Genomic DNA, 24,187 nt, shown 5'->3' on the forward strand with positions numbered 1-24,187 from the left:
TAGCATCAAATAAAAATTATTTTTAAAGATCTATTTAATTTTTAGTGAGTTTATTCTGTTTAGGCCATGAGATTTTTCTAGAAAAAGTTCTGTTTGGGAATTTTTCATATTTTGTGAGAATGAATCAACGGCAGAATGTCAACATTGTCACCACAAAACTTTACAAGGAAGAGACACAATGTCATTTATGGTAAATCATCCTCAGTCTAGTCATAATAAAGAATATAAAAAGCGTGAGGAAGAAAAGAGTATTTGAGAAAAATAAGGTATTCAAAAAAAGCTCTCACTTCTCCCCTGACATCAGCGGAAATGAGCATGTGTTTGGAGTCACACTTTTACAGCCCAGTGACAACAGCCAGCTGTGCCAAAAACTTACTGAACTTGCTCTCCAAAGTCTGTCTTATGGTTTAAAATATTTTAGTCTGTCACACAGCTCACTCTATGATGATGGTTTTTACCTCAGCTTCAGTTTCTCTTGTATGTTGGTTTTTCCATCATTGACCAGTCAGCCAAAATATGTGTTCCATGCATCTCCTGTTCGAGTTCTGACTTTGCCATTTACTGGGTGCCTTTGGGCAAATTGTGTCGCCTCCCAATGTCCTTGTGTCTAGTCCTAAGTAAGTGCACAACAATGCTAGCATTTCTAGAGTGCAGAGAACAATGAGGAGGTTGAGCTGACTTGGTCTGGTGCAGAATCCCACTAGTCAAAAGAGGAGGAATAACTTAATCCTGGGGGGTGAGTGGACAGCCATCTAGACTACTGACCAAGTAAGTTACATGGCACTGCTTCAGTATGATTCTAGCTCTGCTATGTAAGGAAACATTGGATGGGAATTAACTGTTAGCAGGAAGGTCAAAGAGAGGAAAGTAATTTAGATTCCTGGACTTAATCCTTAAATTCATGAAAATCTTTTTATCTAACCAGCCCCTATGCTGTGATTTAAGTACATTTTCACCTGACAAAGAAAATTTCTCTATATTTTTGGGTGCCTGGGTGGCTCAGTAGATTAAGCGTCTGCCTTTGGCTCAGGTCATGATCTCAGGGTCCTGGGGTAAAGTCCTGCATCAGGCCCCCTGCTCAGTGGGGAGTCTGCTTCTCCCTCTCTCTCTGCCTGCCCTCCCTGCTTGTTCTCTCTCTCTCTCTCAAATAAAATCTTTAAAAATTTTCTTTATATTTTCACTGTAATTACTATTTCTTAGATCCCTTATGATTACTTCAACAAAACTTTTCTCAAGGCCTTTATTTCTATAGCATATACAAATTTATGATCAGAAAAGCAGATGATTATTGCAGTTATTAATGTTCAGGCATTTACTTGTACCTTCTACATGTCTGTACTCATTTTGTGATTTTCAAAAAAATATTTATCATAAGCATGATAAATAGTTTTGGATGATAGTAACCTTTTAACAATCAACTTGTATTGAGGTGTGTGGGCAGCACAGTTGGTTAAGTGTCTGACTCTTGATTTTGGCTCAGGTCATGATCTCAGAGTTATGAGAATGAGCCCCGCATTGGGCTCTGCCCTCAGCAGATTCTATCTCTCTCTTTCTCCCTTTGCCCCGCCTCCCTTAAAAATTAACTTGTATTAATAAGTTTTACATATGCTTGTTGGAGATAACAATTTTTTATATACTTCCAGGTGGTTCTTGAAGGAAGTACATGTAGATTTAAAAACCTCATGAAGAAACGAAAGAAATTAAGCAAATATGATGATATGAGCACATCCCCTTTGCACCATGCTGCAGAAGAAGGTCAAGTGGAGCTGATGGAGATGATCATCAATGACTCCTCTTTTGAAGGTCACAGGATGTTACAATGAGTTCTGTAAAAGTCCATCATCCCGTTAGATTTGCTGGGAAGAGTGGTATGAAGTAATTCTGAAGGGCAGATTAGTTCCAGTTTATAAAGGGCCCGGATATCTCACTCAGCAGTGTGGTTTTCCCTTTGGGCCAGTTTCCACTGAAGTACTGCAAAAGATGGTGCAGGGATCTGGGACATTGCACAACATACAGAGATTTTCTTTGCATACATTTTATGTCTTCTTCCTTACTATTTCCTTCGAGGTCATTCTGCACTTAAATTGCATATCGTTGGATAAAATCAGGGCTCTAAGAAGATGGAACATCCTCTCCTATCCAGCTTCGTGCACACACAGCCTTGTTTGAGAAACTCAATTGTAGTCCCATAAGGAAGGGGGATTGCCACAGATTTAAGCAGTGAGATATTGTGATAAGACCTCTGTTATTTAAGATGATTCCATCAATATTGTGGAAGATGGATTGGAAGTGGAAGCCCAATTGAAAGGCTACTTCAGTAGCAAAGAGAAGATGAGAGTCCATGAGGGTTTGAGATTGCAATAGGGAGAAAGAGAAGAATCAAGAGCTACTTTGTGTGTAGAATGGACAGTGCTTGATAAGACATTGAGTGTGAGGAGTAAGCGGCAAACGGCTGAACTGACTTTGAGATTCCTAATTTAGGAGATTCGTCTAATAGTATAGCTATCCAGAAAAGAAGGCATGTAAAAAGAACAGAAGAAAAGTGAGAATGAGGTGTGAAGAATAATGAATTCGGTTTGGTCATACTAAGTCTGAAATGTCCAGAGGACATATACTTGGAAATATCCAGTAGACTAGTAGCTAGTGTTCTAGTAGACTAGAACTCTAGAAGGAAGGGAACTGCCCCCCCCCAGGGCCATTGTTCATAGAAGGCATCTGAGGCTATGGAAGTGCATGGAAATGAGACCGTGTGATTGATAGCAAAGGTAGCTTAATGGTAGCACACCAATGTTAAGGATCAGGTGGCCGAGGAAAAGCCAGCAAGAGGATGGTGAAGAGGGTGGTGGATAAGAGATTGATGGTACAGAAGCCCAGGGAAGAGTTATCAGACACATGCATAAGGGTAACTGCACCCAAGAGCTCAAGTAGAAGGAAGATCACAATAACCCTTGTGTGAAAGGGCCTCAGCGACCTTTGTAAAAATGATTTCTGAAAACTGATAGAGATAAAAGTCAAATTCAAGTTATTTAATTAGTGAATGGGAATTTATCATTGTAGGCCCCTGTTTAAGTTTGGTGCTGAATGCAATGCTTGAAAGGAGTGACTTGATCAGACAGAATGGTCAAAGGATGTGTATGAGTATGAGAAAGTGGGAGTGTGGGGGGGGGTGTGTTGCTGAGAATGAGGTACTTGGATGAATGAGAGTGGAAAGATAAAATTGAAAAGGAGAAAAATGGGCAGTGTGGCTGCAGCATGGTTGCATGTGGTCCCCAAATCATATTCATGACCGGATGCTTCCCTCCTCCTCAGACATAATAATATTCTGCCGCTAATTACAATGGGTGATAAAGCAGACAGTCATGTCTATTTTAGAATAGGTATAAGACACTGCAGTATAAAAGGTCATATTCTTATGCTGAGCTAACAGGGTAAATAGTACAATATGCTGCATTGTGGAAATAAGTGGAAAGAAACCATGTGTGGCATTAGGGACACAAGCTCTAATTCTAGTCTTGTGGTTTATTAGTGGTGTGTCTTTTTTCTCATTAACATTTTTTGAACCATTGCTGTGGGCCATTCTACTAAGATCTTTGAAGATATGATATCCTCCTCCCTGAAACAATGTGAAGTATGTATATATTTAAAACATTTCTTTCCCTTCCCTCCTTCCCTCTCCCCCACTCCTTCCTAACAAATTTGAATTTAATAATATTGAGGTTCAAAGAGCAAGGCAGTTTACAGAACTTACATACTGGTTGTATAACATTGGCAAGATTTTCAAACTCTAGGCCTCGTCTTTCTTTATCTTTCTGAAAAAAATGGTCATGGTTCCTTGTGCGCTCTTGGAGGGTTGAGTGCAATAATGGGTGTATGGAACTTAGTAGTGTTTCTGGCATACAGTTACTGCTTTTATATAAGCTCAATATTTTAAAACTATCCTCAAATTCATATGGCAGATAAAAAACATACGGCAACAGGAAAATCTGTTTCTGGTGTATGCTATAGACAGACCTCTAACTCATTTGACAAAGTCAGTGCTGTACTTCAGCACATCCCCTGTAGGTGTCCATTAGATGTTTCCTGAGAACTGAAGCTGTATTTTAATGTTTTTATCAAGAAGGGAAGCCTATGTTGGCAGCACTTGGCGCTGAGCTTTGAGGTCAACAGGCATGCAATAGGTGTTGAATATAGTCCAAGCAAAATCTAACTCTTATTTTGGTGTATTTTTCTAGTGCTGAATGTGACGGATGATTATGGAAATACCCCTCTGCACTGGGCCGCAGAAAAAAACCAGGTTGAAAGCGTTAAGTTTCTTCTTAGCAAAGGAGCTAACCCAAACCTCCGAAACAGCAACATGATGGCACCCCTTCACCTAGCTGTGCAGAACTTGCACAACGAGGTGATGAAGGTAAGGCTGCTGCCTACTCCCCGTCATAGCGCAGGCCAGGACCAGGTCCAGTGGTCTCTGCCTAGGCCAGACTGGCCAACCAGCCTACCAGGATGAATGAAAGATAGTGATTATAACACTGGTTTTGCTTTTGACCAACCGATCATGATTGATGAGGATAGTCTAATCTTTATCAAAGAGTTCTTATGTATCAGCATTTTTTAAAAAGTTTTATATGTTTCAACTTTTTAGTCCTCATTAAAAGAAACAGAACTATGTACTAAGACTACTATTATCCCTCTCATAGCTGAGGGAACTGAGGCACAGAGAGAATGGAATAATTTGGCTGATGTCGTATAACTGGTTGAAAGCAAACATTAGGAATTTTGTTCTTGTCTTTGTGTTTGTGAGTTAATGCTTTACTTTTTTACTTGACTGATTAAATGATAAAAAGGAAGACAGTGATGAATGCCTCAGTGAAGACAGAAAACATAATTATGACTTACTATTTTTGTTAGAGTGGACAACATGCGATGGCGGATGGCATGTCTTGGCAGAAGACATGATGATACTTATGGGGCATTTCTTATTTTTTCCAAGGCTTCAGAGTGAGTTTTTTCAAATAAAAGAAAAGCTGGTGAATGCCAAATGGATAAGGTTTAGTCCAAGGCTTTTAAACTGCATTGCAGAGTCTCACAGACACACTAGAAGACACACATGGTTACTTAAAGAGTAATGAAATTTACAAATGGATCGTGTTCCACATATTCATTTCTAAGAGAGGCAATTTGGAACTTATAATAAGTTTTCCTGAGGTAATTATATTGCAAATAATGAGTTGGATATTATGCTAAGCCACATATCCTAATTAGTTCGAGTTACTATAACAAATACCATAGACTGTGGGCCTTAAGCAAAAACATTTATTTTTCACGGTTCTGGAGGCTGGGAAGTCCAAGATCAAGGCACTAGCCGATTTGGTGTCTGGTGGGCGCCTGCTTTCTGTTTCACAAATGCTGTTGTCTCACTGTGTTCTTATAAAGCAGAAGAGGTGAGAGAGCTTTCTGGGGTTTCTTTATAAGGGCACTACTGTCATTAATCACCTTCTGAAGGCCCTACCTCCCAATACCATCGCATTGGGGATTAAGATTTCAACATGGGTTTGGAGGGACAAAAATATCTGGTCCATCACACCATACAAAAATCTACTTTGTCCATAAATCACCAAAGAAGTCCTAGGGGTATTCTTGAGCTCCATGGTCCCTTTAGCCCAGACGCCTTCTCAGCCCCCTGGGTCCTTGGTTCCTTGAAGTCAGGCATAGAGGTGTGAGAGGAGCCTGCTTTCTGCTTTCCCACGGTAACTTGTGTATAGCTCTATCCTGATACTTAGCACATGGTATCGTAATCAAATGTTCATGTGGTTTTCTCCAGCTCTGGCCGGTTATCTTTGAAGGAGGGACTGTGTGCTGACTAATGTAAATATCTCCAGTCCTCACCACTATCGCTCTTGAACAAATGAACGAATGAGTAATGAATGAATGAGTAAATGGGCATTTTAAAGCCTGTAGGAGAAGGGATGAGCTTAAGTATCAGCCCTTAAGAAGATAGTTCCGGACAGCGCCCTGAGAAGGTTATTGAAAAGGCCTTTGGCAGCAGGCTATTTGTTTTTTAAATGTCTGCATTGTTCTATACAATTTGCATTGCCACTGGTAACTGTGGGGACCCCTCTCCAACCAGAGATGCCCTGTAATTCCTTGAGGAACTCTAGTGCTTCCTCTGAAGTCCCTTTTCAGAAGCAAACACCCATCGGCTTAATTAACCTTGACTCTGAAAGTGTGATTTGGGAATTCTAGGGCAGGTAACAGTGGAAGGGCTTTTTTAAAATTAGGAATCCGAAATCTTAAGACTAACAAATACAGAAAGCCATCACATAAAAATAGAAAAGGAACTTTAGAAATAAGCTCATAGGTGATTTATAAACTAGATGGGGGGGGGGGTATAACAAAGAATTTCCTGGTAACACCAGAACAAGAAAAAAAAAAAGCAGGGGTATAAGAGAATTGAAATTAGTTGTCTCTCCTTTGCTTGATCTTCTCAGCCATAACTTCATCTAAAAATATTTCCGAACCTCTCTCCGAACCAGTTATCCCCATGGGTCCCGCCTGTACCCCACCAGGCTTTGCTGGTTGTAGGCTGCTTCTCCATTGCCTGCTTGGCCAGACTTCCCCCAGACCTTCTACCACTGCCTGTATGCTTGTAAAGTAAAACACTGTTGCATGTCCCCTCAAGTTCTTGTACAGATACCAGCAGTGTTTCCTTGGACACGTTGGCCTAGGGGTTAGTGAGTGGCCTTGTTTCTCAATAGCCTATAAGCCTTAGTTGAGGGCTCACCCCCTAAGTATCCAGTGGTTTGACTGTCCGGTGAGGCTGCCTGGATTTTTTATCAAAGGGATGTCTGGAGGCCACACCTGTAAACTTGCAGACTTGCCTGGTCATGAGAGAACCTGAAGTGGGCACGGTTAAGTTGCTCTCTCTGGGACCTCTGCCACATACAATTTTACACAGCTATGAAAAACTGTGCTTATGGTAGCAAGCAGTAACACCCTAATAACTGCTACAAATCTATGATCTCCAATTCTAAGAGGACAAAGAGAGAAAGAAAAATCTCTTGCAGACCTGATAGGTATACTTTACATGGGAATCTGGAGTTTGTTGAGAACAGAATGTGAAAGTGCCTGACGTTCAGAATGAAGTTGTGCTCTCATTGTCTTTCATCCATCAGTAATCTCCTACATGTTCTTATGTACTAAAATCTCAGTTTAATTTTGTTTTATGGGCAGAGCTAATTAGTAAGCCTAATTCATTTGCTGACATATCAGGGCATATTCTATTAACAAGGGGCTCTGCATTTTTTTTTTTTAAGTCAAGGTTTTTAGGGAACAGCTTGTTTAATTTTTCTTAAGGAATTTAATTGTAAGCATGTATTATGGTTTTATCATAGTCTTGCTACAAAAGAAAAGGCCTCTAGTAGGCCAATTCAAAGATTCTCTCTTGGGAGAAACATTTATATGAGATAATTATTGAGGGTGCAGGAAGCGAATGACCCAAACATGAAGTCAGTCTGTGGGCACGCAGCTGAGATAAGACCTCGGTCTGGTCTGGGTCTGCTCTCCGCACTCACTGCTTCGGATCAGTCAGGCAGGGCCTACTGCGGCCTGCCTGTTTTACACGGTCAGATATAGAGGAGTCCCGTCTGAAGAGTCTGACAGTTTGTTGCCCAAATCCTCTCCTTTCTAAAGGGATTTAATCGGTCTTGGGGCCCTGCAGGCCGCCTCAGTTCCGGGGTGTCGGCTGGTCCTGACAAGATCTCCTAACTGCAGTACCTTAACTGCTTGCATCATTGCTTGACACAGGCCCCTGCCTGACATGAGAGACTCCATTTTGCTCTGTACATGGGAAACAGGTCTTCAGTTAAATTCCATCAGAAAAATTGCTTAACCATTTCATCAGGAATGCTAAGTTATTACGTCATAGAAAAAGTTTCTATTCCAGACTAAGTTTGAATTAATTGAGTTAAGCCATACCAGTGTTACATGAACTCTCTTTGCTGAAGAGATTAGAGTTTTTAATTGACATTTCCCAGAATACTTAGAATGGAGGTACAGGAAAAATGGCTGGAGGGGAGAAAGCAGCCCTTCCCTTCCCCCTCTCTCCTCCCTTTCTCCCTTCCCACCATCCTTCTCTCTCTCCCTTCTTCCTCTCCCTTCTTCCTTCACACTCACACATTCCAAATGCCTCCACAAATTTATTTTCTTTAAGCTGTTAGTTAACATAGTTTATTTAATTCAAGTGAGAAGTATTAAATGAGCTGATTATTAGTATCCACATTTCTTACTTCTTGTTTCACAACTCCGTATTGCCTTAATTGATGAGATACAGAAATCACCTTCCTTCCTTCCTTCCTTCCTTCCTTCCTTCCTTCCTTCCTTCTCTTCCTTTCCTTTTCTTCCTTTCCTTCCTTCCTTCCTTCCTTCCTTCCTTCCTTCCTTCCTTCCTTCCTTCCTTCCTTCCTTCCTTCCTTCCGAGAGTGGGTACATGCATGGGTGCATGAAGGGTGGGGAGGGGCAGAGGGAAAGGGAGAAAGAGAATATTAAGTAGGCTCCATGCCCACTGTGGAGCCTGACTCAGGGCTTGATCTCATGACCCTGAGATCATGACCTGAGCCAAAATCAAGACTCGATCACTTCCAGGTGCCCCGAAATCACCATTATTTCATCTTTTTGAGAAACGTGTGTAGTACCAACTAAGTACAATGTTTGTGCCAGATTCTGTGGGACAGGGATGAAAGAAGATGAATAAGGACATGGTCCCTAGCATCCAGGAGCTTATAATCTGGTGGAAGACAAATAGTCTTTTCAGAACTTGGAAGCTGTTGGACCGTTATTCCTCTCTTTTGTGTAGGTCTTGACTGAGCACAGCAGTACAGATATTAATTTGGAAGGAGAAAATGGAAACACAGCTGTGATAATCGCATGCTCCAAAGATAACAGTGAAGCACTGCAAATCTTGGTTTGTATTTTAACCATTTTCCCCCATTTTCTTTCCTTTCTTTAGGACCACATTGTTATTTACAGCAGCTCTCAGTTTCTCTTCTTAGCAAAATATAAAATGCAGAAAATGTCAGAAAAAAAAATAGTTCTGTGTGTTTCCGTCTTTGTACACACTCCTTAAATCTTAAATCGATCTGAGATTGCTTACAGAAGACTCACAGGAAAACATTAAAGAAAATGTGAAGAGAACCAGGTGAAAAAGTAGAGACAGCAAAAATGAAGATGAAGCTGCTGGTCAGGATACAAAATACAAAGTATAGTAGCTTGGATGTTAGTAAGAGTGGACCATACTTTTGACTCTGAGCTTCTGAATAGTCCGAGGAGAGATAAATGTAGTCAACTGCAAACTTAACTGTTGGGCTCATGAAATAAAAGCTAAGAGAAACAGCCATTCATGTTCCCAGGACTAGAAGTTGCCACCATGGATTGTCAGAAAGGGAGCCCTGTGTGACATAATGATCAAGGTCCTTGGCCACAGCCCTGTAAGTAGGACCAGCCCACTCTCTGGGGGGATTTCCTGGGGCAGTCCATTGAAACTCTGGAGATGCCCATCTAAAATGACTGCTACCCTACATAGTGTCCCCATCTGAGTGTCATATTAGAATTCCCGAAAAAAGCTTTCTTTCAACCATCCCTTAATCACTTGTATGTTATTCAGGCTAGGGTATATATTTTTGCCACTCGATTTTTTCTTTCTCTCCACTATCCCAGAGAGTAGGAAAATAAAATAAAAATAATTTTAGAACATCTCCTTGAATATTTAAATTTACAAATAAGTTCCAACATGTTAATTAGATGTTTTGGAGAAAAAAATGCATATTCCTATAAACTGTCATGATTGGACCAAAAAGAGGATAAAAATAAATGAATTTCACATTCAAACCAAGAATTTAGAAAAAGAGCCACAAATAAAACAAAAGAAATTGTAATAAAGGAATAGTAAAGTTGAAAATAAAAATTAATGATTTTTGGAATTACTTGATGAGTTGTTTCCTTGAAAAAGATGATAAAATAGAGCTGGTATGGCGCAAGTCTAAATAAAAGAGAAAAAGATAAAGTGCAAATCACAGAGGGCTTTATCTGGGTATGATAGGGAATTTTAAGATGATAAAAGATTGGTATGTGGAATCCTATTCTAAAAATTTAGAATATCCTTTTTAAATGGATACATAATTGAAAGTAATTGAAATTAAAAAATTAACTAAAAGTTAATTCTAATTTATGTGGAGATTCATAAAAAATATTAAAAATGCATTATTAAGCTCTGGAGCCAGCTAATTTTACAAGCTTTTATAGATTTTACAAGTTCTTTCAAACTTTCAAGGAAAAAGTTTTCATTTCAAGTAACTGTCTCATAGCACAAGAAAAGAGTGAAAATATCCAGATTAATTTTAAGAAGTAAATGTAATAATTCCAAATTTATGGTTTTCCTCAAAAGAAAAATTTAGACCCATTTTTCATGTAAAATAGAGGCAAAATCTTAAAAATACCAGCAAAATTGATTGACATCATTAAAGGAGTAACACACAGTACCACATTGACCTTATCCAGGGAATGTATAGATAGTTCAGTATCAGATTATAGCACATCAGTTGACTTGATCAGACCAATCATATGATTATATCCACTTCTTTATCTTAAAATGGATAAAAATTTATCTTTAAGATATTCTTACAAATCTGTGAAGAAAAGACTATAGAAAATTGGCAAGGGACACATGAAGTTTAATTAATTTCTCTAATCAAAGAGAAGCCTGTTGAAATAATGAGATTCTTTTTTTTTTTTTTTTTTTTTTGGTCTCAAATTGGAAGGATGAAACAAACTTGTTTTTGTTTTCTTTTTTAAGATTTTATTTATTTATTGGACAGAGAGAGAGACAGGCAGTGAGAGAGGGAACACAGGCAGGGGGAGTGGGAGAGGAAGAAGCAGGCTCCCAGCAGAGCAGGGAGCCCGATGTGGGGCTCCATCCCAGGACCCTGGGATCACGCCCTGAGCTGAAGGCAGACGTTTAACGAATGAGCCACCCAGGCACCCCGGATGAAGCAAACTTGTTGATTTGATATTCAGGGCTAGAGAAATTTTGATGAATTAAAGAATTTCACTCACTGTGGGGGTGAATACTTCTTGATTCACCAATTCCAATTCTTGGAATACATTCCAAGGAGATAAAGCTATTATTGATATAAAGGCTAGTGGTACATATATCAGAGTGAGAAAACTGGGGAAAAAAAGAAGTTCAGTAGTAAGGATTTATTGTATAAAGTTTTGTGTATCCAAAAATGGAATATGTACTTAATAAACTCATATTTTTAAAGAATGTCATTAAGTAAAAATTTTTGAACAATATGATCACACAGTATACACATAATTACTTCTGCAAAGAAATAAGACAAAAAAAATATTGTCTCCTAAAATGTAAACCAACATTCTCCCTCAAAGGTGAGGTTATAGGTAGTATTTGCTTCTTCATAGTTTTCTGCTTTTTCAAATTCTTTACTTTCATGAAAATAAAAGGCACTTGAAACTGAAGTTCAATATAAAATATGATAGCTGAAAATGATGGACCCAGAGATCAAGGTAACTTTCGATTCAGTTCTCCTAACATCCTTTTAGTAGAGAATTTCCAGTAATGAGAATACCTGATTTTCATAGTTTAACAAGAGTGCTGGTCTTCCCATTTATTAATTTTACATAAATGAGAGGAAAAGAATCTGGGAAATATCACCTCATTTTATATAAGGAATTGAGCATAGGTATAGGAGAAGTCATGGTAATGTTGCAAAACATTGCATTAATGCCATTGAAAAATGTGTTGACTTTAGTGGGAGTATCATAATTGATATTTTTATGTCTACATTGTTACTTCATCTTTGGAAAATATAAAGTATCTCCAGTTCATAATCCTAGCCTCCTTCCAAAATGATCTTCTTGCCTAGATTTCATACCTTATGAAGCTTTTCTATGTAGAGTTACATAGGCGCAGAATAATGAAATGGTCTAGGAGAGGCATTTAATTCTTGTTTATTGTGATTTGGGGCTTAGCTTGTGTCAGTTGACTTTTTTTTTGGTTCTTTCTTTTTCTCCAGTTAAATAAAGGAGCTGAGCCATGTAAATCAAATAAATGGGGATGTTTCCCTATTCACCAGGCTGCGTTCTCAGGTGCCAAAAAATGCATGGAAATAATATTAAAGTATGGTGAGTAGAGGCTTTCATATATTATATACTATAAAGCCTATTCTGGTGGATGCTATTCATTTGAAAAATATTTAATAGAATTTATACACAGGCTTTTATATAAGTCTAAATGTCTTTTTTTAATTCCTTTTATTTATTTTTAATGTTTGTTCTCTTGAATTCTGTTTTCCTCTGAAGGTGAAGAACATGGATATAACAGACAGTCTCACATCAACTTTGTGAATAGTGGGAAAGCCAGCCCCCTGCACATGGCTGTTCAAAGTGGTGACTTGGAAATGATTAAAATGTGCTTGGACAATGGTGCACAGTTGGAAATGATGGAAGTAATTCTTCATGTTCTACATGCTCCTTTTATTTAGGGTTGTCATAAATTAGTTTCCAAAATGCTTTATGGCTCTTTAATTTAGATTGCGGCAGGCATGATTTTTTTGCTGCTCGGGTAGAAGCAGAACAAGAGAATAACCCAGATTTCAGCCTAGCCAAAGAATCTTGAGAGCTACCCAGAACACTTGCAAACACAAATACAGGACAGGTAACAATACTGCTAATGATAGCAGAGGTACTGTCAGAGCTGTCAGAAGCTCTCAGGTTGCAAGGAAGCAAAATCGCTAGCTGTGATTCTTATATTAATGCTTGATTTTGTTGGGAAGAAAAAACTCACAGCTGAATTTAGGTTATATCCTTAAATTTGGACTTAAATATTGATTCTGATATTAAAACCCTTTACAGAATGGGAAGTGCACACCCCTTCATTTTGCTGCCACCCAGGGAGCCACTGAGATTGTTAAATTGATGATATCCTCCTATTCTGGTAGCCATGATATTGTCAACGCAGTGGATGGAAATCATGAGACACTCCTTCACAGGCAAGTTTCCTACCTATCTTTGTGTGTACACATTTTTAGTCTGCATATGTTAAATTATACCCTGCAAGAAAAAGTTCGTACTTATAGTAGCAGGGATTCTATAGTTCAGAAGAAAAGAACAGAGATAAAGATCCTATGTTTCAACTGGAATCTCTATGTTCCTGTGGAATTAGAGTGTTAAATAGATTTTCTTAGAATAAAATCTCCAGTGGCATGTTCTGGATCATTTCTTGGGCCAGTGGGTATTGGCTCAAGATTAAATTTCTATATGCTCAGGAGTCAACGTACATGCTTTTCTAAGCCTTTTCTTATTTGTTTCAATTCCTTATGTGTCTCTCCTCATTTTTAGTAGAGATAATGGAGCAGATACATCTGGGTGTTCCACTTTTACCACCCCTTCCCGCTCACACTCACGATTATAAATATTTTCAGAACCGTTTTTAGGAAATGATGGCCAAGCTCCAAACAAGATAAAAGTTTAACAGAAATCCACATCACAGACAAAAAGCATTGAAACTGTAGGCTTACTAGGTGCTAGGGCAGGAAATAGGCAGTGTGGACTGAGAAGGGAGGACAAGGAGTTAATGCTTCCTGTGTGAGTGAAAGAAATAACTGAGATGAGCCTCCCCTCTCTGTGTCCCCGCCTCTCTCTCTCTCACAAATTGGCATTTGTGAATAAAAGATTGGTGATATGAAAATGCCTATTAAATCACAACAAAAACACTAGACTGACCTCCAGACTGGAGGTTCTCAAACACTTGCGTATTAGAATCATGGGGGTAGTTTATAAACTCCCAGTGCCAGTTCCTAACCCACATTACATCAGATTCTTTGGGATGGTCTCGGGAACTTTTTAAAACTCTGTAAACTATTTCCTGATTTTAGCCAATTTAGAAACCCAATGATCTGGATATAGTTAAAATGTGTCCATTTGGATCACAGCTTTAATGTACAAGTATGCATAACAAGGAATTATTTTAGAAAAATAGATAATTCACCAGACCCATAAGTGTCCTCAGCCTGCTGACTGCTCTAGTTGGACATAGTCAACTTTGGATTGGCTGTAGATTTCTTGGACCAATTCAATTCGATTCTGATTAACCTAATACTGATCTACAGTCCTGGAATGTCTTCAAATAGCCAGTGACATGTGGAGTTTATTTTGAGCTTCAAAGGGAAGTTTGCTCTTTGGGCTAGAATTCTTATTGTTACCATAATGCAAAGATTCCAATACATTGTTCTAACTGAAACAGTAAGCTTTGGAGTAAGGGAAATAGGGTGCCAGCCCTACCTGGTTATGTAACATTTGGCAAGTCATTAAGCCCTCCCAGCCTCAATGTTAAGATCTACAGAGAATTTGCATTTTTAATGAATTCCCAGGTGGTGCCAGTGCTGGTCTGCCACCCACACTTTGAGTAGCAAAACTCTAGACTGGGGGTTAGAAGAACAAATCAAATGGGGCCTTAACGTTATTATTCATTTCCTACAGTTGCTAAACGTATTTAATGTAGTTTAAATGTAATACAACCTACTGTGAATTTGAGGTGAAAATAAGCTGATTCTGAAATTTATATACAAAAGGCTAAGAGTAGCTGAGATGATCTTAAATAGGAACAAAGAAGATTTGCAATAGGAAACAAAGTTTTCAATCATTGGTATTAACATTTGTTACGAAGGTGCTTTAATATAGATTGAAAGTTTTTACTTGCTTTTATCCTTACTATTATCCTTATGACTAGCTGTGAGATAATACAAAAGTGTCTTCAGTTCTCCCCCAAATTTGTCTTTGGCTTCAAAACCTTATGAAAGTTAATGCTGCCTTGTTAACTTTTGGCAAAAAGGGCATTTTGAACACTGCAGATGAATTTTAGGTGCACCTTGCATGCAAATGTTTTCATTCCCATGATCATGATGATAATGAGTTCTTTTGTTTTAAGCTCTTAGGACAGATGTTACTACTCACTTCATGGCTTCATGATGATTTTACAAGGAGAAAATCATTTTGCTTAAAGATGAGGATGAAAATCTTTGATGTATATGAATTATAACTATTCTCTGAAAATATTGTCCAAATCACAATTATAATTTTTTATAGTTTTATATTTTGAATTACACAAAATTATGAATTTTGAAAGGTTATTGATTGCCAAGCATTTTATTATGTTGTTAAATGGTTATTTAAATTGACTTTTTGAGTACAGTATAATAGCTTTATTTTATATATTTATATCATGAGTATTTTAACATGTGTGTCACTCTCTTTTTATAGAGCCTCACTATTCGATCACCATGAACTAGCAGACTACTTAATTTCAGTGGTAACTATTCCATGGACAGTTTTTTTATTTTATTAGTATTTCCAGTTGAAAAATCATATAATTACATAATATAAGTTTTCAAAATAAGCCAAATTTTAATTTGTTGCTTCTCAGCAAAAAAGTTCATAGAAAGACGACTGATACATTTACAAACAGAATATGTTGTGTCTGAATACATCCTGGCCAGACGTCATTGCCATGAAGTTGGTCAGAAGTACTGAAATGTACTTTCGATACCTGGATCCATGTTTTTGCTGTTGGGGGTTGGTGGGTACATGGCAAGGACAGTGCTGTGAACCAGTCCTAGAAGAGGGTCAGGCTTCACAACTCTGCTGACTCTTCCACGAAGGAGAAGGTAGCACGTGTTCCCTCTGCCATTCACTGTAAGCTTCTACCCCAGCGGCCTCAGTGCCATCTTTCAAACAAGGAAAAACTGAGAAATTAAAAATATTGTCCAAAGTCTGTTACAAGTGAAAGCACACAATCTTTTTCATTCTAAGAAGTATACTCAGTTGGCTTTTAGTTAAATTTTAACAAGTCATTTACACAGATGAATATATGATGTATTTATTTAAGCCCCACCATATCAGCAATGAATGTAATTCCATTTGTAGCATTTATCGTGGGTTTGTTGTCAATAGCAACTATTGAAATTGTGATATTTACATAGAGAAATCCTGGAAAGATTCATTATATGCCGTAGTTTTGTCATGCATGGTTTCCTGCAAATGCAGCTGTATCTTCACCTGGCAAGAAAACTGTGGCAGAACCTCACTAACCAACATGAGATTTTCGAAGGGGACACTGGTGCTATCGTCCTCTGTATTTGCTGGGTCCCCCCAAAATGGAAATATCCACAGTCAGAATTTAAGCTATTTTTATTACTTTGTCCAAAAGATAGAATTCTTTCCATGGACTTTTTAAGCCTTGTTTCTGGTCCTATAAAGTATTATAACTGTAACACATCATGATAAATACTGACTTCGTCATTTAAAATAGATACGATTTTTAAATATAAATTTTCTCAAATATTTGGCTAAAATATTACTTTAGGATCTGAATCATTTCAGTTCAGTTATTTAAGTTCATTTATTTCAGATGAAGTGGATTTTTTTAAAAAAAATCCACTTCTTGTGAATGTTTAAATCACATGCAATAAATTTGGAAGATTTTTTTTATCACAGATGTTTAAAAATATTTTCTTACATTGAGAACTAAACTTTTGCTACAGGCCAGAGGATTTTATTTTTATGATTTAAGTAGTAACATTGATCAATTGCCAGACATCAATCAGAAGGTTAACATGTGAGGATAATTTTTGTTTTTGAAATTGTAAAAGAATGTCTTGATTTCTGATGTTATATGAATTATAGGGAAATTTCAAGTACTTCTGTAGTTAGTCATGTGCTTGAATGCTAGCCATATTATGGATACTCTATTTTAATGAATTAACATTATTTACATATTGCAATGTAAGCTAACTTGTTCATAAGCTCTTTGTTGAATAACTTATTTTATTTTAGGGAGCAGATATAAATAGTACTGATTCGGAAGGACGTTCTCCACTTATATTAGCAACTGCTTCTGCATCTTGGAATATTGTAAATTTGCTACTCTCTAAAGGTACTACGAGGGGCCAAGCCAAGCTTTTAGAACTACTACTCAATTTGATATTAAACATTTATTGACCATTTATTGTGCACCAGGCATCGGTCCAAGTGCTGTGAATACAAAGATAAATAGATTATGGAACATAAGAAATAGGGAGATCAGTAGGAGAAGGAAGGGAAGAATGAAGGGGGGGTAAACAGAAGAGGGAATGAACCACAAGAGACTATGGACTCTGGGAAACAAACTGAGGGCTTCAGAGGGGAGGGGAGTGGGGGATTGGGCTAGCCCAGTGATGGGTATTAAGGAGGGCAGTATTGCATGGAGCACTGGGTGTTAAATGCAAACAATGAAGCATGGAACACTACATCAAAAACTAATGATGTACCATATGGTGACTAACATAATAAAAAATTATTAAAAAAAAAAACAAAGATGAATACTTTGTCTAGAAAAATTTTCAGTCCAGTAAGGGTGTGATACTTAGAAAGTTAATTGCAAAACAATGATAGACAACATTTATTAAGCAAGTATTTTATCGCAGGGACGTTGCTGAACATTTTATCTATATTCTCTCAATGATTAATCCTGTGATGTAGGTCCTATAACTGCCCCCAATGTAAGTACTAACCTGATGTGAAGATTACAGAGAAGAGAGCTACTGTCCCTTCTCTTTTCTTGATATCTAATCTCTCCATCTTTATATTTCATGCTTTATAAGCTAAGATCTCCTTATTAGTTAACATAACAAATGATTTAGTCTCTACTCCCCCTATACACACACACACCAAGGTAAACCCATTTTAAATATAGTTTTCTTACCTAAATAAAGTTTCCTGTAAATTAATGGTTGACAGAGTTTTGAGTAACTTTTATTTTCTTAAATTGAAAATCCACCATAGATAATGTTTTAAATAAATAAGTAGAAGTTATATTTCTATTGTGTTTTTTTAGGTGCCTGTGTAGACATAAAAGATCAACTTGGACGTAATTTTTTGCATTTGACTGTACAGCAACCTCATGGATTAAAAAATCTGAGACCTGAGTTTATGCAGGTAATATATGTACATGTGGATTTCCATAAACTGAGTTGGGTTCAACAGAGAGTACATTGATTTTGCTTATTATGATTCTCATTATCATAAAGGCTGATGCTGGAATTTGAAAAATTATTTTAAAATAAAGATGCCATATTTGAATACTTATTTACAGCATGGTGATGATGATTATGATAATAATACATTTCATTGGGATCGAATTTTCCAAGTTACAGAGGGTTCCCGTATATCCCTATCTATAATGAGTCAGCTTTCCATCACTCTTTTAACCATTACGAATTGCATATCACAGTGGAAAAGCCAGGTACATGAGTAAATTAGCAATATTTCATCATTAATTAAGAAAACTTATTCAACATGTTTGACTTGACAGGTTGCAACATTATCTCATATTTATATTCACCATCTCATATTTACTGAGTGACAATTAGGTGTATCTGAAGTTCATCATATTTTTGAAATAAATAGATTTTAATATTGTCAAAGTCTTTAATAAAGAATAAAATACTTTTATTTGAATATTTTAAAAATAAAAATTTATTGATTGGATTAAGTGTTCATTTGCTATCTTTTAATTTAATATTCTTATAAAAATAAAGTAAATCTAATTTCAGCATCTCATCCCTTTTGCCTACAGAACATGTTAGCATTAAGCTTAGCATTAACCTCTTAAGTGTTATTTGGGGGAAAAATGTAAAAGGAGGACTGAAGGGGTGGCCTTTAGCAAAATACATTAAGAAAACGCTCAGTTGAATATGTTAAGTACATTTTTTATTCTTAAGATTTCTCAGAGTCCTTAATACAGTAATGTACATTTTAGGGAGACAGCATACATCATCATCCATATTTATTTTATTCTAGTACCTTTAAGTTATTTATATTTTTGCCCTCGAGGTACACATATTGATCCTTTTTTTTTTTCTTCACATCTTGGTCCTTATTGGAAAATACTGTCCTACAGAACAGTTTGAAAAATACTAAATTAGCATGAGAACAGAACTATATTTAGAATATTGATTTTTTCTTTCCCATAGATGCAGCATATTAAAAAGCTGGTAATGGATGAAGATGATGATGGATGTACCCCTCTACATTATGCGTGTAGACATGGGATTCCTGTCTCTGTAAATAACCTACTTGACTTTAATGTGTCCATTCGTTCCAAAAGCAAAGATAAGAAATCACCCTTACATTTTGCAGCCAGGTAAGGGTCAGTTTATGCAACACCTGAACATGTCTTTTCTCTGTTTAATATTTGCTTTGGAAATGTGAAACCTAATTTTTTTCAAGTTATGGGCGAATCAACACCTGTCAGAGGCTTCTGCAAGACATGAGTGACACGAGGCTTTTGAATGAAGGTGACCTTCATGGAATGACACCTCTCCACCTGGCTGCAAAAAATGGGCATGATAAAGTAGTTCAACTTCTTCTGAAAAAAGGTGCATTATTTCTCAGGTAAGGATATGTGGTCAGAATATTTATATATTCTTTTTAATTGGCCATTTTCTGGCTGTTTTTCTATCTTATTTTTATGATGGCTAACTTTCTAAGTACTTTTATCCATCTTATTTAATCCTCAAAATATATTTGACTTCTCAAATATTGAAAGGGACATCAGTATTATTTCTAATTGACAGGTAAAGATGTCACAATTTATAAAGTTGAAGACTTCATTCGAGGCCACAGAATAAGTAGCTTTGTGCAAAGTAGTTCTCAGAATCTTTGAAATACAGTTCTTCATATTTTGCTTCATCATGCTACCATCCTTTTATACAGATACATGTACACACACACCCCATACAAATTCAGACTTTTTCATTTAGTCTGATAAATGATGGATGTGAAAATCTCCCTTCACGCTGCAACACCAGACATGAAGAATTCCTGAATTTCATTATACTGAAAGGAAGTCTAACACAAGGAGCAAAGACAAAATAAGCATTAAAAAAATGTAGTATAATTAAATGACATCTTTGTAAAAAGAAAAGTTTTATAGAAGTTTGGTGAGCTATTTTATAATTTTACCAGCACGAGAGCAAAGAGCTCATTAGCCTAATTTTCAAAAGGCCATGTTCATTTTTTTTTTTTTTTTAATCAGAGCACCAATCATGCAAAGTAGGGTTGCAGCTGCAGAAGGAATGCTCTACTCAGTTCCTTCCTGCCTCCAAGGAGGCACCAGGCAGTGGATGTGCAAACAGGATCCCAAATGGATCCAGGCAGAGACTTGTTGCTTAATTACATCATAATAACTGAAATGGCGAGGTGGACTTTGCATCCTAAAATAATTGCTCACGAGCACTGAAATTGTGTCAGATCTCATGCTTTTTTTTTTTTTTTTCTATCTCTCATTTGGAAAAATGACAAGCCTTCGTTGTATTTACATCTTGAATTTCTGTGAGAAAGGACAAACATTTTCTAAAGGGATTAAGAAAGCATCTTTCAGAGCACAAGCAGAATGCTCTCTTCAGACCTGAACACTTAGAAGAATAAGTAGCATTAAGCTAGGCATTTTAAGACCAAGTGTTGTAAGATGATATTATTATCATTAACAATACCTAGTGGCCATGAAGACTAATACTACCATCATGGATTTTTTTAAGATTTTATTTTTAAGCAATCTCTATACTCACCGTGGGGCTTGAACTCACAACCCTGAAATCAGGAGATGTGGGCTCTACTGACTGAGCCAGCCAGGCACCGCCCCCCACATCATGGCAAATTTTTGATATGATATTCAGTGAAAGAATAAAACATTTAAAATAGTGTGTATAAGTACATTACAGCCTTGAAAAAATATGTACGACAGAGACATGCTAACTCTAGTTTTACCCACCCCCAGATGGTTGATAATGTGTTTATATACTTTTATATGTTAATCTGCTAAATTAAAAAATATGTGTGAATCACCTTCTAGGAAGTCTACTGAAGGCCATTAGGCTTGAAATGAGCTCGTTTGTTAGAAACATAATATTTAGTTGCTAGAACTCAGACAGGCATTTTGTTGTTGTTGCTGTCCAGCTCACCTTTCCAATGGGCAGCATCCTTCCCACGATTCATCTGTGAAGTGAATGCGCAGTCTTTTCTTCACTCTTTCACAGTGACCACAATGGCTGGACTGCGTTGCATCATGCTTCCTTAGGCGGGTACACTCAGACCATGAAGGTCATTCTTGACACTAACTTGAAGTGCACAGATCGGCTAGATGAAGAAGGGGTATGTACTGTGTTCCTCATACCTACCCAATGGCTTGGCATAGGAGAAACTTCCAAAATTGCAAGAAAGCCTCCTTCTTGGCCACTCTCTTTCCTTCCTTGCTGCATTCATACTTTTTGGGGGGTTCTTCCTCTGCAGGGGAAAAGAATAAGGAGAATGCCAATGGGGTGGATGTGTGTTGAGAATACCTCTTTTAAGTCTCTCAGAGACTCCACAGGCCCATGTAGATAGATGAAAAAATTTTCACTACTCCCTGGTGAACCTAGAGAAATGACGAGGTTAGGGATAAGTTTTCATAAAACTAAGTGTATTAGATTTGAAGGACTATCCTTTATTCTGCTATGATATTCTCCCTTTTTTTTTATGGAGTGTATTAGGATAAATGCGCATTGTTTCATGAAATGATAGAGGGTTGTCACTGCTTTTTAAAATTATGTGGCGAAATTAAAGACTGGCAACCTTCTAGAAATCTTTGATTTTTTTTAAAAGTCCACAAGCCTGTGAAAAGCTCAAATCTGGAAATCACTGCTCTAAGACGATAAATCTCTTAGAAGTATTCTGTGTTCACGCCAATATCCTTACCCTGAACGTTTGTCATTTATCCTTGTGGAATCATCCCACTGCAAAAACAAAACAATGCCCTTGGAATTCCATACACACACACAGACAACACACACACACACACAGTGTTTGAATTATAAATTCATTATGTGATGCCTGATTCTGGACACGGGCTTTAAATTTTATGTATTTTGGTATTAAATAGTTAAGTTTGTTAATAATTTAAGTAGTTCAACAATGAAAGCAGAAAAATAGCCAAAGGATGACCAGCCATTGTTACTGGATTTTCTGTGTTCTTTTTTTTTCTGAAAGAACACTGCGCTTCACTTTGCCGCAAGGGAAGGCCATGCCAAAGCCGTTGCACTTCTTCTGAGCTACGATGCTGACATTGTCCTGAACAAGCAGCAGGCCTCCTTTTTGCATGTTGCGATTCACAATAAGAGGAAGGAGGTGGTTCTTACCACCATCAAGAACAAAAGGTATGCGGTCTCCCTATCCCACTGTCATTTAGCGTCCTCTGGCATGCAGGATGATCCACAACCTGAGAGGAAACAGGAAAAGAATAAGTTTCAGCTGTTAATCAACATTCCTTAAACATCAGTTGTTTACATACGATTTTTAATTAACTCTTTGGGTAGCAACAGATGTGTTACTTAACCTCTCTGGTTTTCGGTTTCTATCTGTAAATTATGGGAGCATAGATCACCTTCATAACACCCATGTAAGACCATGGGGTTCAGGCATGTGTCATCTAGTCATTGTCTAACACTCTCTGCCCTGCTCTACCTGAATCTGTCCAACACTCTTTTGCCAACAGAAATGTCAAAACGGAATGTTGGTGAAAATAATCTCCAAAGTATATCCATGCTGTTACTAAGGCCATCTATAGGAATTTCCCATAACACATGATCTTTTGTTGTGGTGGATTTTTAAGCCATACTGTAAGGAATTTTAATGATGAAGTTGGAAGGTAGTTTGTCCTACTTTTCATACATAAATTTTTGTATAATCACAGATATGCTCAAGGGCCCAGTGTCACCCAGTCATGGACACAGAGATGAACCATGTCCTATTCAAGACCAATCAAGCCTGTGTTTGTTCTCAAGATCCCCCTGCTGCTCATTTCTTTGAAACACTAGTCCATGCAAGTGTGCAACTGGACATTTTCTACTGATTATGCAGATATTCTAGATGGATTTTACTGATAGGGTTAACAGAAAATTTGGGTGCTTTTTAGAAATAGTCTCTTATGACATAGATTGGATCTTGGAAGTAGATGTCTCTTCTTTACTTCCTGTTGGGGATTTATTTCCCCTTTGGTATCATAAGTATCTTCTTGTTCTGTCCAATTGGATGGTGATGAAGAAAGGAGCAGGCTATGCAATCTCCTGACAGAGTTCATGCTTATTAATGTACTTGACACATGTTGTTTTGTAGTTTAATGCAACATATGATGTATACATGGATTAAATGCTAAATATCTTGTGTCCAGTACTGTGTTGGCTGTTGTATATACATGAATGTGAATATCTCTACCCAACATGACCAGCTCACACAATTTCACGGTTTCAGGATGAAAAGAAGGTAAAAGCTTGCCTTCTTTAGAAGGCATTTAGAGAAAGAGAACAGTGATCATAACAGGCATCCTGGAATTTGCCCACATTTCTAATTTCCATTAATGGACAATAATTTCCTATTATTCGATTGATCTTGATTTACATATTGGTTCCACTGGAACAAATTCAGGTTTCTCGATTCATGTATTGGTTCTATTGGAACAAATTCAGGTTTCTTGTAAAGATATAATCTTGAATTTCAACTGGTAGCTTTGTTGTATGGAACAGAAAGATTAAGACTTGTGTTTGTTTTATTATTATCACCATTGTTATTTTTTACAGATGGGAAGAATGCCTTAAGGTTTTTAGTCATTATTCTTCAAGCAATAAATGTCCAGTCATGGAAATGGTAGAATACCTCCCTGAATGCATGAAAGTAAGCTCTCTAGACAGTACTGCTTCTGGTTATATGCTTAGCATATCATATGAGGATTTATTGTTGTAATCACAATGTAGATAATAGTAATTTTCATTTTTAAAGTAAAATTTCTTGTTTCCCATAAGCTAACAGGGAAGTTAGCCAGCAAGTATTTAGAAAGGACCTACTTGGATTAAAGAATGTTACTGTTGTGTGGAATATAGGAAAATATAGTCAACAGATTTTTTTATTCAAATAATCCAAGTCTAAAACCGAGAATACTAATGGTGGTTGCTGGCTTAATAAAGTCTCTAGGTGTTTTCTGGGGGCATGCATGTTATTGTTTCAAATCTACAGTAGTTGTTAACATTTAAAACCAGGATGCCTCCCTTAAGGA

At 37.2% G+C, this 24,187-nt stretch overlaps 1 protein-coding gene across 1 annotated transcript in view; it reads left to right on the plus strand.

Annotated features, from left to right (window-relative positions):
• Nucleotides 1-24,187, plus strand: part of TRPA1 (transient receptor potential cation channel subfamily A member 1) — a 50,484-nt gene that overhangs the window by 4,792 nt on the left and 21,505 nt on the right. The window contains exons 2-15 of the mRNA XM_045810196.2: nucleotides 1,644-1,803; nucleotides 4,233-4,408; nucleotides 8,849-8,956; nucleotides 12,084-12,192; nucleotides 12,370-12,515; nucleotides 12,922-13,058; nucleotides 15,328-15,376; nucleotides 16,900-16,999; nucleotides 17,939-18,039; nucleotides 19,077-19,246; nucleotides 19,333-19,497; nucleotides 21,141-21,255; nucleotides 22,129-22,295; nucleotides 23,715-23,808. Coding sequence (XP_045666152.2) covers nucleotides 1,644-1,803; nucleotides 4,233-4,408; nucleotides 8,849-8,956; nucleotides 12,084-12,192; nucleotides 12,370-12,515; nucleotides 12,922-13,058; nucleotides 15,328-15,376; nucleotides 16,900-16,999; nucleotides 17,939-18,039; nucleotides 19,077-19,246; nucleotides 19,333-19,497; nucleotides 21,141-21,255; nucleotides 22,129-22,295; nucleotides 23,715-23,808 — 1,797 coding nt within the window. The remainder of the gene's footprint in view (nucleotides 1-1,643; nucleotides 1,804-4,232; nucleotides 4,409-8,848; nucleotides 8,957-12,083; nucleotides 12,193-12,369; nucleotides 12,516-12,921; nucleotides 13,059-15,327; nucleotides 15,377-16,899; nucleotides 17,000-17,938; nucleotides 18,040-19,076; nucleotides 19,247-19,332; nucleotides 19,498-21,140; nucleotides 21,256-22,128; nucleotides 22,296-23,714; nucleotides 23,809-24,187) is intronic.

Source organism: Ursus americanus, chromosome 9 (assembly GCF_024610735.1).
Source record: "Ursus americanus isolate L20-20 chromosome 9, mUrsAme1.1.p, whole genome shotgun sequence".
Lineage (NCBI taxonomy): Eukaryota > Metazoa > Chordata > Mammalia > Carnivora > Ursidae > Ursus > Ursus americanus.